Source organism: Nansenia antarctica (genome assembly GCF_963989245.1).
Source record: "Nansenia antarctica genome assembly, chromosome: 18".
Lineage (NCBI taxonomy): Eukaryota > Metazoa > Chordata > Actinopteri > Argentiniformes > Microstomatidae > Nansenia > Nansenia antarctica.
The window spans coordinates 5,000,024-5,015,023 of NC_137691.1; the positions used below are offsets into that span (position 1 = coordinate 5,000,024).

The following is a 15,000-nucleotide window of genomic DNA, read 5'->3' on the forward strand; positions in this document are numbered from 1 at the left end:
GCGTCCTCTCTGAACCGGCATTTTTTTGAAAAGCTGATATTGTTGATAAAAGTTATACTGCTTATAACACCTCTTCCTTCCTTCTCTGAAGAGGATTTCAGGAGGACAGCGTGCACTAGCCTGCTTCACTACGTAGTGGAGAGGAGTGGTGGAGAGGTAGGAGGAGGAGGAGGAGGAGAGGGGGAAGAAACATTGGAAGAGAAGTCGGAAGAATCTGAGGGTATCTCACTATTGACACAGTCGCTAGAAAATGCTTTGCAAAACATGTAACATATAACATGTAACATATACACCGGACTGACATACTGTACACACACGCACGCACATGCACACAGACACAGACACAGACACAGACACACACACACACACACACACACACACAGACACAGACACAGACACAGACACAGACACAGACACAGACAGACACACAGACACACACACACACACACACACACACACACAGACACAGACACACACACACACACACACACACACACACACACAGACACACACACACACACACACACACACACAGACACAGACACACACACACACACACACACACACACACACACACACACAGACACACACACAGACACAGACACACACACACACACAGACACAGACACAGACACAGACACAGACACAGACACAGACACACACACACACACACACACACACACACACACCCACACACACACACACACACACACACACACACACACACACACACACACACACACACACACACACACTCAGTCAGAGTAAACCGTTGCCAAGTCATTCTCAGTCCCTCCCTCTGTCCCTCAGGCCATGTGAAGCAGCGCCAGCGCAGAGCAACCCGATCGCTCGCTCCTGGGATGATTGACAGAGCCTTACACGTGTGCCAGGAGTTCCTCAACAGCTTAGACCACGGCGACATTGACGTCGCCAGGGAAACGCCACCCGACCTCACAGAGCAACAGTGGGCGGAGTTTTTGCGCGACTACTACCAGGTTGTCCAGTGAGTGGATTGGGATTGGTCGGTTGTCTGGAATGACTTTTAGTGACTTTTTAGTTTCAAGTCACTTTCGTATGCTTCACTTTTGATCTAGTTTGTAGACACTAACATCCAGTGAGTCCTTTTGTCCTGTAAAAATAATAATAATTATTATTATTATTATAATAATACTCAATCCTGGTTTGGCTTCAGTGGTTTCAGATGGTTTGTCCCAGCATAGAGCTATCACATCTGGTTGAACAAATCAACTGATCTTTAGGGCCCAGTTGTTTAAAAAAAAAGTTTAACCTGGATCAGAATGATCCTGATTCTTTTTTGCTATCCAGGGTCAGATCTATCTGGCTGATTTTGAGTCGTATATGGGGGGGAAATCAGCCAGCTCGATCTGATCCTGGATCAGAGAACAACATCGGGATCATTCTGATCATCCAGATTAAAAGCTTTGAACAACCAGGCCCATAACCCTGATTAGCTGAATCAGATGTGTCACTGCTCAAGCTGCGACAAAAGAGGACCCCTGTTCTAACCAAACCTGATGGTCATATATCAGATCCCCTGTTCTAACTAAACCTACTGGTCATAGATCCCCTGTTCTAACCAAACCTACTGGTCATAGATCAGATCCCCTGTTCTAACTAAACCTACTGGTCATAGATCCCCTGTTCTAACCAAACCTACTGGTCATAGATCACATCCCCTGTTCTAACCAAACCTACTGGTCATAGATCAGATCCACTGTTCTAACCAAACCTACTGGTCATAGATCAGATCCCCTGTTCTAACCAAACCTACTGGTCATAGATCAGATCCACTGTTCTAACTAAACCTACTGGTCATAGATCAGATCCTCTGTTCTAACCAAACCTACTGGTCATAGATCAGATCCTCTGTTCTAACCAAACCTACTGGTCATAGATCAGATCCTCTGTTCTAACCAAACCTACTGGTCATAGATCAAATCTACTGTTCTAACCAAACCTGAAGGTCATAGATCAGATCTACTGTTCTAACCAAACCTGGTGGTCATAGATCCACTGTTCTAACTAAACCTACTGGTCATAGATCCACTGTTCTAACCAACCCTGGTGGTCATAGATCAGATCCCCTGTTCTAACCAAACCTGGTGGTCATAGAGCCCATGTACATACATTATGTACATTATGTACAGTACATTGCCATTAAACTAAAACTGTGTGGGTCATTGATCCAATGTAAACCCCCCCATCTCTCTCTCCCCCCTGTCTCAGTAGTGATGGCGTGGTGATAGAGGGCAGCGGGGGGTATGTGGAGGGCTGCAGGGCCATGCTGGCCAGGCTAGCGGAGGTGTGCCCCCAGCTGGAGACAGACGGCCTCAGCAGTATCTGGATCATCAAACCGGGGGCCAAGTCACGGGGCCGGGGTGAGCCCTCCTCCCTCCACCCTCCTCCTCCCACCATCCTCCTCCCTCCATCCTCCCATCCCCTCAATCCTCTTCTCTGTCCTCCAATGGGTCATCCTCTATCCCTCCTCTCTTTCTTTCTTTCTTTCTTTCTTTTTATATCAATCTTTCTTTCTTTCTCTTTCTTTCTCTCTTTAATATATATTTTTCTTTCTCTCTTTCTTTCTCTCTTTTTATATCTTTCTTTCTTTCTTTCTTCCTTCCTTTCTCCCCCCCCCCCATACTATCTATTTCTCCTATTCCTGTCCTCCTCTCCAGGTATCATGTGTATGAACCGTCTGGAGGAGATCCTGAGGCTGGTGGACAGCGACCCGTCCCTGATCAAGGACAGCAAGTGGGTGGTGCAGAAGTACCTGGAGCGCCCTCTGCTGGTCCACGACACCAAGTTCGACCTGCGCCAGTGGTTCCTGGTCACGGACTGGAACCCCCTGACCGTGTGGTTCTACCGCGAATGCTACCTCCGGTTCTCCACTCAGCCTTACTCGACCCAGACCCTGGACAGGTCAGGATGAGAGGAGGGGGAAGAGAGAGATAGAGGAGTGCAGGTGAAACATTATCATAGTGGATCTGTATCATACTTACAAAAATACTTCCTTTCTTTCCATCCTTCCATCCCTCTTCTCCATCCCACCCTCCCTTCCCTCCCCTCCCCCATCCCTCCCCCCCTCCCTCCCTCCCTCCCCCCCTCCCTCCCTCCCCCCCTCCCTCTTCTCCCTCCCTCCCTCCCTCCCTCCCTCCCTCCCCCCCTCCTCTCCCTCCCTGCAGCTCGGTCCACCTGTGTAACAACTCCATCCAGAAGCACTTCCAGCCATCCCAGCGGCGCCACCCGGCGCTCCCCGAGGACAACATGTGGTCCTGCTCCGAGTTCCGGGACTTCCTGGCGGGCCAGGGCCGCGGGGCGGCGTGGGGGTCCCTGGTGGTCCCGGGGATGCAGCGGGCGGTGGTCCGGGCCCTCCAGACGGCCCAAGACCTGGTGGAGGGCCGGAGGGGCAGCTTCGAGCTCTACGGCGCCGACTTCCTCCTGGGCCGGGACCTGAGGCCCTGGCTGCTGGAGATCAACGCCAGCCCCACCATGGCCGCCGCCTCGGCCGTGACCGCCCGCCTCTGCCCCGCCGTGCAGCTGGACACCCTGAGGGTGGTGCTGGACCGCCGGGAGGACCACGGGGCGTACACGGGGGGGTTCCAGCTCATCTATAAACAGGTGAGGAGGTTTAGTTGGGCTGGGCTGGGCCGGGGGGGGGGGGGGGGGGGGCTGGCTCTGGGAGGGGGGAGGGGGGAGAGAGACAGAGAGAGACAAAGAGAGAGAGAGAGAGACACACACACACACACACACACAGGCACACATATTCATACACAGGCACACACACACACACACACACACACACACACACAGGCACACACACACATACACACAGAATAAAAATAACTAGTTTTTTTGCACATACTGTATATCCAGTTATCCATATGTGTGTGTGTGTGTGTGTGTGTGTGTGTGTGTGTGTGTATATGAGCACGTGTGTGTGTCTGTGTGTGTGTGTGTGTGTACAGTATACAGATTCCGATCTGACATTTCTGTATGACCAGATAACATGTCTGCCATTTACAACCAGATGGTCAGATGCTGTCTGTGTTCTGTGTAATAGAAGTCTCTGTTTGAGTGAATGTCTGTTGGAATGTGTTGTGTGTGTTGCTGTGTGAGGGGTGTGAGGGGTGTGTGTGTGTGTGTGTGAGGGGTGTGTGCCTGTGTGTGTGTGTGTGTGTGTGTGTGTGTGAGGGGTGTGTGTGTGTGTGTGTGTGTGTGTGTGTGAGGGGTGTGTGTGTGTGTGTGTGAGGGGTGTGTGTGTTGTCCGTGTTGTATGCAGACGGTCATGAGACATGTGTGAGGGGTGTGTTGTATGCTCCAGACGGGGAGATCGCATGTTTTTATGGAACACTTCCAGAATTGAAGTCTGGTGCCTAAGTGTGTGTGTGTGTGTGTGTCTGTGTGTGTGTCTCTGTGTGTGTGTCTCTGTGTGTGTGTGTGCACGTGTTTGTGTGTGCGTGATGTCTTCATCCATCCACGCTATGTGTGCGTGTGTGTGTGTGTGTGTGTGTTTTTCTCTCCCCCCCCCCCCCCCATCCAGGCTGCAGTGGAGGTCCCTCAGTATGTGGGAGTCAACCTGCTGGTGGAGGGATCCCCCCTGAGACGCCCTCGCCCCCCCCCTCAAAGACCCCCCGTCATCCCTGACCCCCCCCACCCGACCGCCAGGCTCCCTTCCAACCAATCAGCCTCTGAGGACGCCGACCAACCGTCCAATCACGTGCTAGTACCTGCCGAAGCCTCCTCCTCCTCCTCCTCCTCCGCCCCCCGCCGCCCTTCAGGCAGGGAGAACCAATCGGAGGGGGCGAAAAAGAGGCCGCCGCCTACCGAGTCTCCTAAAAGGGAGGGAGAGGGAGGACACGCCTCCTCTTCCCTGAGGTCGTCGTGTTGTCGCAGGTTGGCACCGGAGCGGCCCCTGGCGCTCCACGCCGAGCCCCAGAAGAGAGCCCGGCGCCCGGGCCTGAGTCTGAGCGGCGTGGGGCCCCTCCGCCTGGTCCCCAGGACCCTGTCTCACTCCCTCAGGCCCCCAGACCCCCACCTCCACTTCCACCCCCACCTCCACCTCCACCTCCACCTGGGCCTTCCCCTGGCTCCAGGCCCCGGCACCACCACCACCACCTCCACCGCCCGGCCCTTCCTCCTCCCCCACCCTGTCCTGGCTCCACCTCCACCACCCCCTCGCAGGGCTCCTCCCCCCAGGGGCCTGCCCACCCTCCTCGGCCCCATCCCGGCCCTGGAGGTCTTCAGCCTGCGCCACCACAGCGCCCTGGCCAGACCCCTCCTGCCCCCCCCCGGCGGGGCCTGCTCCCCCACACTCACACACTCCCAGCCCGGCCTCCTCCGCAGTCGCATGCACCCGTTCAGACCCCACTTTCACAGGCAGGCCATGGTCACCTATAAAGGGGGCGGAGCTTGTGAAGGACCCAAAGGACCGTCTTCTTGACGGAAGGGAGGAGGGAAGAAGAGAGGGTTTGATTTCCTCTCAAGAACTGTTGAACGATTGTTATCATGTCTTTACTTTTTATATTTTTATCTGGAAAGGAAATAAAGACTCGCAAGCTGTGAAGCTGTTCTTCTGTGTCTCATATTCAACATTATTCAGCCACTGACCAGCACAAAGTTGTGAAATTATGAAACACAAACAATAATAATAATAATAATAATAATAATATGAGAACCATAAGAAGCAGAACCATATCATTCCACTATCAATATGTTGGTGTAGAGTTCTGTAATCAGCACTCGAGTTGAGGGGGGGATGGCATCCCCCCTGAAATAAAAACAGTCAAAATCATCCCCCTTCTAAAACTGCCAGTTTTACGCATATTGAGTAAAACACTGTGGGCGAGGGAGGGGGCACGCACACATGCAATAACATTTTTACCAAGTCACTGACACTGAAGTCACTGACGCTGTGGGGATGCTAAAATTGTCCCCATATGATAAAATCCACCATCCCCCCTGATTTTTCTTTTACAACTTGAGTACTGGGTAGACCGTTATCAAAAATGACTAATTAAGGTTATTTCAGCCAGAGGGGGCAACACCAGCTATTAGGGCATAGGAGGTCCTAACTTTTTCCTCAGTAGGAATTAGCATCTTTGTTCATTAAAAAAAAAAACTGTAAAAAATGTTTTGTTATACCAAGTCACTGACGCTGTGGGGAGGCTAAAATTGTCCCCATATGATAGAATCCACCATCCCCCCTGATTTTTCTGACTGTAATGGAACAGCGATTACAGTTGATAATTTATTGAGGGCATAGAGAGTAATTGGACTTTTGGAACCAAACGCCTGAAATTCATCCAAAGAGACTGACTGTGTCCACGGTCTGAACCCAACAACGTGGCGTTTCGTCGAAAACTTGTGAAATCTCGTCGTAAATGTTTTCCAAAAACAATCAAACAGTCATGCAACAAGACTCTTAAGCCGCAATATATTTCCACTATAAAAAACACCACATTAAATCGGTTTGTCCAGCGTGTCTCCCATCTGGCTGTGTGCAGTTCTGGGACTAAGCCCCCTCTCCCCCCTCCTCTCACCAGCAGGGGTGGTCCAGGGAGTCACAGACACATGGGGGGAGGCTGGAGGCCGGGATTACCAGGAACACTCTGGGAATACGCCAGGAGTACGACGATGATGATGATGATGATGACTTCTGTTTCACCCTCTACTCAGCAGCACAGCACAGAGAACCTCTCAGGGGAGGCTGGCGGAGGTAGAAATCGGAGGACGGGCTCATTGTGAAGCAGGGAATGGAATGAGGAACGGTATCAAGCACGTGCGTTACAATGGCACCCGTCCTCCGATTTCTACCTCCACCAGCCTCCCCTGATAGGTTCCCTGTGCTGGACAGAGTAGAGGGGGAAACAGAAGTCGTCATCATTCTGTTTGATTGTACCTCCAACAGCCCCAGCCCCTGTTACAGCCCCAGCCCCAACCCCTGGTACAGCCCCAGCCCCTGGTACAGCCCCAGCCCCAGCCCCAACCCCTGGTACAACCCCTGGTACAGCCCCAGCCCCTGGTACAGCCCCAGCCCCAGTGACAGACAATCAAACCCAGTCACAGACCATTAAACCCAAACCAGAGGAACCAATCTTCTGCCTGAAGAGAGACACTGATTACATCTTGATACGATGACACTTAAAACGTGTGTGGTTGAAACCCGAGTCTATAAATCCTTCCTATTAATGCAGCGGGTTGCGGGTGCACTGTTTCCCCAGCAGGGGCCCCCGCAGAGCTGATGACAGCACAGATAAACCCATCAGACAGACTGGCATCACTGTCATGTTAATGCCACATGCAATACCACATCTTCACACTAGGGGGAGAGGACACCAACAGACGACAATCATGTTATCATACTGTCGGTAGGGCCCTTAATAGAGTCTATCAGAGAGTGTTATCTGCTGTATATATAGTCATCTTAGATTAGCTGTACTTAGATTAGCCGTAATCATCCGTTTATGATGCACAGGTGAAGAATGATAAAAGGGATGGTTAGAGTGTGTGCACGTGTGTGTGTGTGTGTGTGTGTGTGTGTGTGTGTGTGTGTGTGTGATTGTGTGTGTGTGTGTGTGTGTGTGTGTGTGTGTGTGTGTGTGTGATTGTGTGTGTGTGTGTGTGTGTGTGTGTGTGTGTGTGTGTGTGTGTGATTGTGTGTGTGTGTGTGTGTGTGTGTGTGTGAGTGTGTGTGTGTGTGTGTGTGTGTGTGTGTGTGTGTGTCTGGGGGTGGAGGAGCAGTGTCCATGCTCATGTACAGCTGACTGCTGAGCACCCCGCCCTTCCCTGTCCTACAAATCCACCAATCACAGGCCAGCACTACCCAGGGATAGCAGTGTGGCTACGCATGTGACTGCCATGTGTGTGTGTGTGTGTGTGTGTGTGTGTTTGTGTGTGTGTACGTGTGTGTATGTGTGTGTGTGTGTGTGTGTGTGTGTGTTTGTGTAACCAAGATAATACGGTAGCAAGCTGTGAAGAAGACATGCGTCTGCGGGCTATCAAACGTGCTTGTCTATTACTGTGCCTCTCTCTCTCACCCCTCATCTCCTGTCACCATCAACCTCCATTTTGTTTCCTTTGATCAGCCAGACAGGTTTGTTTAAGGTGCGACACACGCCTGAGGAGGATAAGGGTTGGGCGTGTCGGTAGTGTGTGCCAGACGAGAAGATAGATACAACAAACATACAAAGGAGATACAGACAAATATCGCACCACCAAAGCTTGCATACATGTATGTCTTACATTTTTGGTTTGCATTGCAAACATACCATACTCTCTAGTTTATGAATGTTATTTGTAATATGACATGTTATAAACATGTTGTTGATGCTATGAATAACTCGAATCAGTGGTTTCTTGAAGGAGAGTGTCTGTGTTTCTTCATCACTGTATCAGGATTTGTAGTCAAATGACCAATTCTGGGTTTTTCATAACCTTGGATAGGGTCAGACGTTGCAGTGCTGTACTAGCGTAGCATACAGTAGCAACAGGGTTGTATTTACGCATTCACTCTGAGGGACCAATTTGAAACTAGAAGTATATATTTGTATATATTAGAAGTATATATCTGTATATATATGTATATTAGTATATATCAGAAGTATATATTTGTGTGAAATAGACATTGCCTCATTGTGTGGAATTGTAAAGATAAAGATAAATAAGATTCTGCTATTCCAGCTATTATCACGACCTTTGGATTGAAGCGATTGTCCAGTGGGCATGGTTCCTCGATGAATGTTTTCATACAGTGTGTGTGTGTGTGTGTGTGTGTGTGTGTGTGTGTGTGTGTGTGTGTGTGCGTGTGTGCGTGCGTGTGTGTTTACGTGTAAGGGCACAGGCAGATAGCCGTCTCCCGCCACATGACCAGCGTTACATAAGTGTTCCTCCGCCAGGGTTGTTGTGTACCAAGGGAGAACCTGAGCCCATGAGATTACAGTCCAATGCAACATATCTCAGCTCTCTCTCTCTCTCTCTTTCACTCACTCACTCACTCACTCTCTCTCTTTCTCTCCTTCTTTCACTCACTCACTCTCTCTCTTTCTCTCCTTCTTTCACTCACTCACTCTCTCTCTTTCTTTCTTTCACTCACTCTCTCTCACTCTCTTTCTCTCCTTCTTTCACTCACTCTCTCTCTCTTTCTTTCACACTCTCTCTCTCTCACACTCTCTCTCTCTTTCTCTCTCTCTCTTTCACTCACTCACTCACTCTCTCTCTTTCACTCTCTCTCTCACTCACTCTCTCACTCTCTCTCTCACTCACTCTCTCTCTCTCACTCTCTTTTACTCTCTCTCTTTCACTCTCTCACTCTCTCTCACTCTGTTCCAGGAGGAACCAAAGCAGGCAGTGCTTTCCATACAGGGAAGAAAAAAAATATGATGTGATTATGATGTATTATATCAACATTTATTGACAAAATATGTACATCAAACATTCTTTCTGGTAGGTCCCAAAATATAACATCTCAAGTACCTCTTTCTCTAGAAAACTAATCTTCTGTTAAAACGTTTTACATTCACTTTCTCCTCATCATCAGCCCTCCTCAGACTCCTCCAGTATTCATACAAATACACTTAATTAAACTGTCTGATAAAAGAGATTCACCAGTTTGTTTTTTTCACAAGTAAAAGGCAACAGCATGAACAAACACCAGGTTTGACTTGAGCAGAAAACGGGACGCGCCGGAGATTGCAGACCAGTTCCAGCACAGTGCTACAGTGCTATGTACAAGTACGATACAAACAAACCACCTGTCCACACTCTACTCTACTCTACTCTACTCTTCTCTTTCCCTCTCTCTCTCTCTCTCTCTCTCTCTCTCTCTCTCTCTCTCTCTCTCTCTCTCTCTCTCTCTCTCTCTCTCTCTCTCTCTCTCTCTCTCTCTCTCTCTCTCTCTCTCTCTTTCTTGTTCTCTCTGGTCAGAGCACTATAGGACATGTATCAAAAATAGAGATGTACAAAGAAGTATATAAACAATAATTACAAGACAATCCATCTCAACTGTCTCCCAACTGTCACTGAAAATCCCAAACGCAACACGAGACATCATGGTCACGTGATGACGTCACTCCCCCGTACAGTATGAACAGGTGTGTGTGTGTGTGTCAGCGTGTGTGTGTGTCAGCGTGTGTGTGTGTGTGTGTGTGTACCCTTGCACATGGCTGTACACTCCTGGGGGAACCCTTACAGTTAGAGTGATAGTTCTAGTATAGGGAACAGGTCAAAGGGCATCGTTTTCAGTGACCTAAGTCAGTCAGGTACAGTTGACAGTCAGCTTTGGGTGAAAGGTTTACTGTTGACATTTTGGTGTGACGACACGGTTTACAAGGATGGTGTGTCTCTATGGCAACGGCTACAACTGACACACGTCAGTGTGCGCAGCGTGTAGAAACCTCAACAGCAGCATCTACAGGATTTCCTCTCTTTTACATTCAACCAAGTGTGTGTGTGTGTGTGTGTGTGTGTGTGTGTGTGTGTGTGTGTGTGTGTGTGTGCGTGTGTGTGCGTGTGCGTGTGCGTGTGTGCGTGTGTGTGTGTGTTAAGGGCAGGTTCAGATCAATTCGATCAATTTTGAACTCAGCACTCTGGGTAATAAAGTCAAAACATTCAGGGTAAAGTTGAGTCTCTCGTCGCGGGTCAGGACGACCCCTCCCTCTGAGCTCTGCGACCCTCCCTTGCTGCTGGCCTCTCTTCCGTCTGACAGACTCGGGGGTGAGGGTGAGGGTGAGGTGGGGGGTGAGTACAGGTGATCTGACTGTCCTGTTGTGGTGATCCCTCCTCCTCCTCCTCCAACAAGTCTCTCTCTCTCTCTCCCCGCGCGGCAGAGCAGTCTTTTGTTCAACAACATTCTCTCTCTTCTTCTTCTCCTCCTCCTGAGAGTGTCTTTTTCCTCAGTGCTCTTTGGTTTCCAGGTTCATGGGGAGTACCTGCTTCAAGGCCTGGAGGAGAGCGGGGGAGTCCATGGGGGTCTGGGAGGAGGAGGGTGGGGGGGGGGCGGGGGAGGAGGAGGACCTGCCCCCCCTGGGGGACATCATGAGATGGGACCCTGGGGACAGGCGACTCTCGCTGCCGGGGGGCATCCCTTGTTGTTGTTGTTGTTGCTGCGTTGCCCCCCCCAGGCCGGGGTAGATCATGGGCACGGCCCCCTGGTACCAGCACTTCTCCAGCATGGGGAGGTAGGCGGCGGCGGAGGGGGGGATGAGGTAGAAGGGCATGCAGAGGGGAGGGGGGGCCTGGTGGTGGTGGTGGGGGGAGGAGAAGCTCATGTAGCCGCTGCTGTGGCCGCTGGAGGACGAGGAGGATGAGGAGGATGACGAAGACTCGCCGCCGGACAGCGACTCGTCCTCGGACGACTCGGCCCGGGCCCGTTTGCGGCAGGGCTCGTCCTCCTCCTGCTTGACGCCCGCCGCCGCCCTCTCGCCCCCGACGCCGCCGCCGCCCAGCGCCCTCTTCAGCTCGCTCTCCCGGCCCTTCTCGTGCCCCTCCCCTCCGTAGCCGCTGTCCGTGTCCGTGTCGCTGCCGCTCTGCTCGCCGCTTCCCGCCCCCGCCCCTGCCAGGGCGTACGCCCGCTGGATGACGGGGACGCAGTTCTTCCCGTGGCCCTCGTCGCTGGGCTTAGGGGGCATCATCATACCCCCCGCCGCGGACTTGGACGCGGACTCCTTGTTGTTGTTGTTGTTGTTGTTGTGGGGCTGGTGGTGGTGGTGGTGGTGATGGTGGTGGTGGTGCTGGTCGTCTGAGGGGCGGGGGCTGGGGGCGGCAGGGTGGGCGGGGGCGGGGCCCTGGAGGACCTCCGCGGCCACCTTGTGGAGGTGGCCGATCATGTGGGCGGGGGTGAGGTCTCCGTCGGCGGCCTCCTGGTTGGCCAGGTACTGCAGCACCTCCTTGGCGCACATGTGGAACCCCGAGCGGAACATCTCCTCGCTGTTGTCCTGGGAGACGGCATGGTCTGTAGACACAGGAAGAGCAACACACACAAGAAAACAGTCAGAAACAACTTCTCTCACACACAAGGAAACAATCAGAAACTGCTTCTCCCACATACATAGGCGACCAAACTACACTTTTGTTTGTTTGTTTGTTTATTAGGATCCCCATTAGCTAGTCTTCCTGGGGTTTGAAGTCGTTCACATAGATTTTTATGAATGGTCCCCCCCCTTCCTTCCTTCCCGATTCTACTAATGCTCCAATCGTATTATAATTATAATGTGACTGAGTCTCGGAAATGCCTTTGAGATGAGGATGTGGCTGCTGGTCGTCTAAATTAAAACGTGTCGTCGGCAGGAAAGCTATTTCAACTCACTGGATTTACATGTGGTTCTGCCGAATCATCTGATTGTGCTCGTTGGTTCTGCTTACTAATGTGCACCGCTGCTCTCCTGCAGAATCATCCTATTTGGTGTGTGTGTGTGTGTGTGTGTGTGTGTGTGTGAGTGTGTGTGCCGTACACTCCCGCTCACCGATTTGCATGCCGTTCTGCAGAGCGAGGATCTTCTGCTGTTGCTGCTCCAGCAGAGTGGTGAGGGCTTTCACGTGCTTGAGCGTGAGCTCCAAAACCACAGCCTTCTCCAGATGGCCCAGAGTCTAGAGAGGAAGAACACACGCCGTCAGCACAGACACACCTCGCATGGAGCACAAACACACCCCGCGGCACGGGAGAAAACACACACACACACACACACACACACACACACCCTAACAACAACAACAACAACAGCAGCAGCAGCATCAACAACAACAGCAGAACTACAATACTATGACTACGCTGCCTCTCCCTACATCGATAATATCAGACACTGCACAAATTGTGTTTTTCCACAAACAGTCACTTGAAAAATATGATTAGGTACAAACTGAAAAAATGTAAACATTTGACATAATAATTAAAAGTAGCCTATAACAGTACACATGTCCTGAATTTGTACAGCAGACCAACGGATCTGTGTAATACCGCTAACAACCACTTGAGTGCGCGTTCGTCAATACATCTCCATTGCCCAGTACTCTTATTACCCCCAGATAAGGAACTTACCGTGAGTTTCAGGTGTTCGGGCAGTAAATCTTTCAGCTGGGCGATGCACTCGTTTATCCTGTCGCGCCTTTTCTTCTCGATAAGTCGATGAGGCAGTTTGTAGGTCTCCTGTGAATAATAAACAAAAAAATGAGGTTGAGTTTAACGAATTTATATTTAAAAGAAATGCTGCAGTTTCTAATGATAAGTTACAATGTCATGTGAATAGTAGGGAGTGACTCCGCCAGTAACATCATTAAAAAGGAAAATGGGTTATCACAGTTTTTCTTAAAGTCTTAAAATATTTCGGCAATTCAAAGTTAACGTTCATCAGATAAAACATTTGCAATCTCAATCAATCAATCGATAAATCAATCAAACTTCATGTAAACAGCACAAGTCATACATCGAATACATGCAACTCCAAGTGCTGAACATAAAAACAACAGTAAATAAAATATAACACAGTAAAAACATCTACATTTACATGTTCTAAAACATCCACATACCTTGCTTTCCTCTCCTCGCTTCATCCCCCGTCTGGGCTTGTACATGTACATCGGGAAATCCATCCTAGAGAGACGCAACAGAGAGTCAATGAGAGTTGGTGACGTTAGAATTATAAGGTTCTATCTCCATATTTATCAAAAAAAAAAAAATATTTACATAATCTGATCCATTAGGTGTTTATTAATGCATGTGTGGTGTTATTTTTAAAATGTTGACCTTTTTGAGTTAGTAATTCATAAAATACAAAGGTTCCATCTCACTAAAACATAATGGAATGTAAAAACTTTGACGCTCAATATCTCTGAACTGCCCTAAACGGAGATAGAACCTTATCATTCTAAACGGAGATAGAACCTTATCATTCTAAACGGAGATAGAACCTTATCATTCTAAACGGAGATAGAACCTTCTCATTCTAAACGGAGATAGAACCTTATCATTCTAAACGGAGATAGAACCTTATCATTCTAAACGGAGATAGAACCTTCTCATTCTAAACGGAGATAGAACCTTATCATTCTAAACGGAGATAGAACCTTATCATTCTAAACGGAGATAGAACCTTATCATTCTAAGCTCACGAGTTGCGCACTTGCGTTTTAATAAGAGGCACAGAGAGAGGCTCGTAGTCAGTAAGGAGATGTAAGGAGATGTCAAGAGATGTCTAAGCTGTAACTTACCCTACATATACCTTATACATACATATACGTTTAGTGTAACTTACCCTTGCATGTCTCCCAGCTCAGCCGACGGGTGCTTGGACACGCAGGGTGGCGGTTGCACACTTGGACACCGTTCAATCCGTTCCATTCTCCTTACTACTCCAATTACGCACGAAATGCGTATAAAAAGCGAGTTCGCTTCTTTGTCCACAAACGTATTCAGATCAGAATACCTAAGATCTTACAACAGGCAGGCACCCGTCCTTAGTTGAAATGTGTTTTAAAAAAAAAGAATAATGTCCGTAATGTATTTCCTTCAAATCGAGATTATCAATGTATCTTTATGTTATTAACTCCCTATTTGAAGAGAATCGTCTTTGATCTTCTTGAAGTTGTTGCTATTATTATTATGATGATGATGATTATTATTATTATTATTGTTATTATTAGATTGGCGGAGCCGAAGTGTCCCCGCGATCTCCACGTCTTTACTCAGCAGTAGTCGAGTTGCAGTACCTTTGGTGTCGCGTTGGGAGAGTGGGACAGGACAGCGCTGCGTGTTAAATAAAGCCCCGGCTCTGACTCTGCATGCTCTGGCTCCAGACTGACCTGCCGAAGTCACATGAGGCTCACGTGCGGACAACGCTGTCATGGGCGGAGGGACGGCCCAGTTTCTACAGATAAGGAGGATTTGTGGACGGACGTCGGCGCCACGTCACACGGAGAGGGCTGTGTGTCTCTGGTCTCGTGTGCCACCATGCTCAACTCTGGATAGAAAACACCCCCCTCTCCACCATG

At 49.7% G+C, this 15,000-nt stretch overlaps 2 protein-coding genes across 2 annotated transcripts in view; one reads left to right on the forward strand and one right to left on the reverse strand.

Moving 5' to 3' along the window:
- The window catches only part of LOC308173498 (tubulin monoglycylase TTLL3-like), a gene marked incomplete at both ends in the record, with an annotated part of 11,805 nt that extends 5,065 nt beyond the window's left edge, over window positions 1-6,740 (forward strand). The window contains 7 exons of the mRNA XM_080548528.1: window positions 811-1,003; window positions 2,251-2,399; window positions 2,697-2,940; window positions 3,204-3,639; window positions 4,562-5,040; window positions 5,218-5,407; window positions 6,564-6,740. Of these exons, the coding sequence (XP_080404654.1) occupies window positions 811-1,003; window positions 2,251-2,399; window positions 2,697-2,940; window positions 3,204-3,639; window positions 4,562-5,040; window positions 5,218-5,407; window positions 6,564-6,740 (1,868 nt within the window). The remainder of the gene's footprint in view (window positions 1-810; window positions 1,004-2,250; window positions 2,400-2,696; window positions 2,941-3,203; window positions 3,640-4,561; window positions 5,041-5,217; window positions 5,408-6,563) is intronic.
- A 3,916-nt stretch (window positions 6,741-10,656) lies between these two features.
- LOC308173268 (class E basic helix-loop-helix protein 40-like) lies at window positions 10,657-14,361 on the reverse strand. Its single transcript, XM_080548271.1, has 5 exons — window positions 14,265-14,361; window positions 13,540-13,603; window positions 13,052-13,159; window positions 12,480-12,603; window positions 10,657-11,968 (listed from the first exon to the last, which is right to left on the reverse strand). The coding sequence occupies exons 1-5, from the start codon at window positions 14,348-14,350 to the stop codon at window positions 10,911-10,913; spliced, it is 1,440 nt and encodes a 479-aa protein (XP_080404397.1). The 5' UTR covers window positions 14,351-14,361; the 3' UTR covers window positions 10,657-10,910.
- Between the last annotated feature and the right edge of the window lie 639 nt (window positions 14,362-15,000).

Excerpts from the sequence above, each read along its gene's own strand:
- LOC308173268 (XM_080548271.1), bottom strand. The coding sequence starts at position 14,350 with ATGGAACGGATTGAACGGTGTCCAAGTGTGCAACCGCCACCCTGCGTG. Across the intron at positions 13,604-14,264 it reads GAGCTGGGAGACATGCAAGG|GATGGATTTCCCGATGTACA; the intron begins GTAAGTTACACT and ends GCGTCTCTCTAG. Across the intron at positions 11,969-12,479 it reads GCAGAACGGCATGCAAATCG|ACCATGCCGTCTCCCAGGAC; the intron begins GTGAGCGGGAGT and ends CTGTGTCTACAG.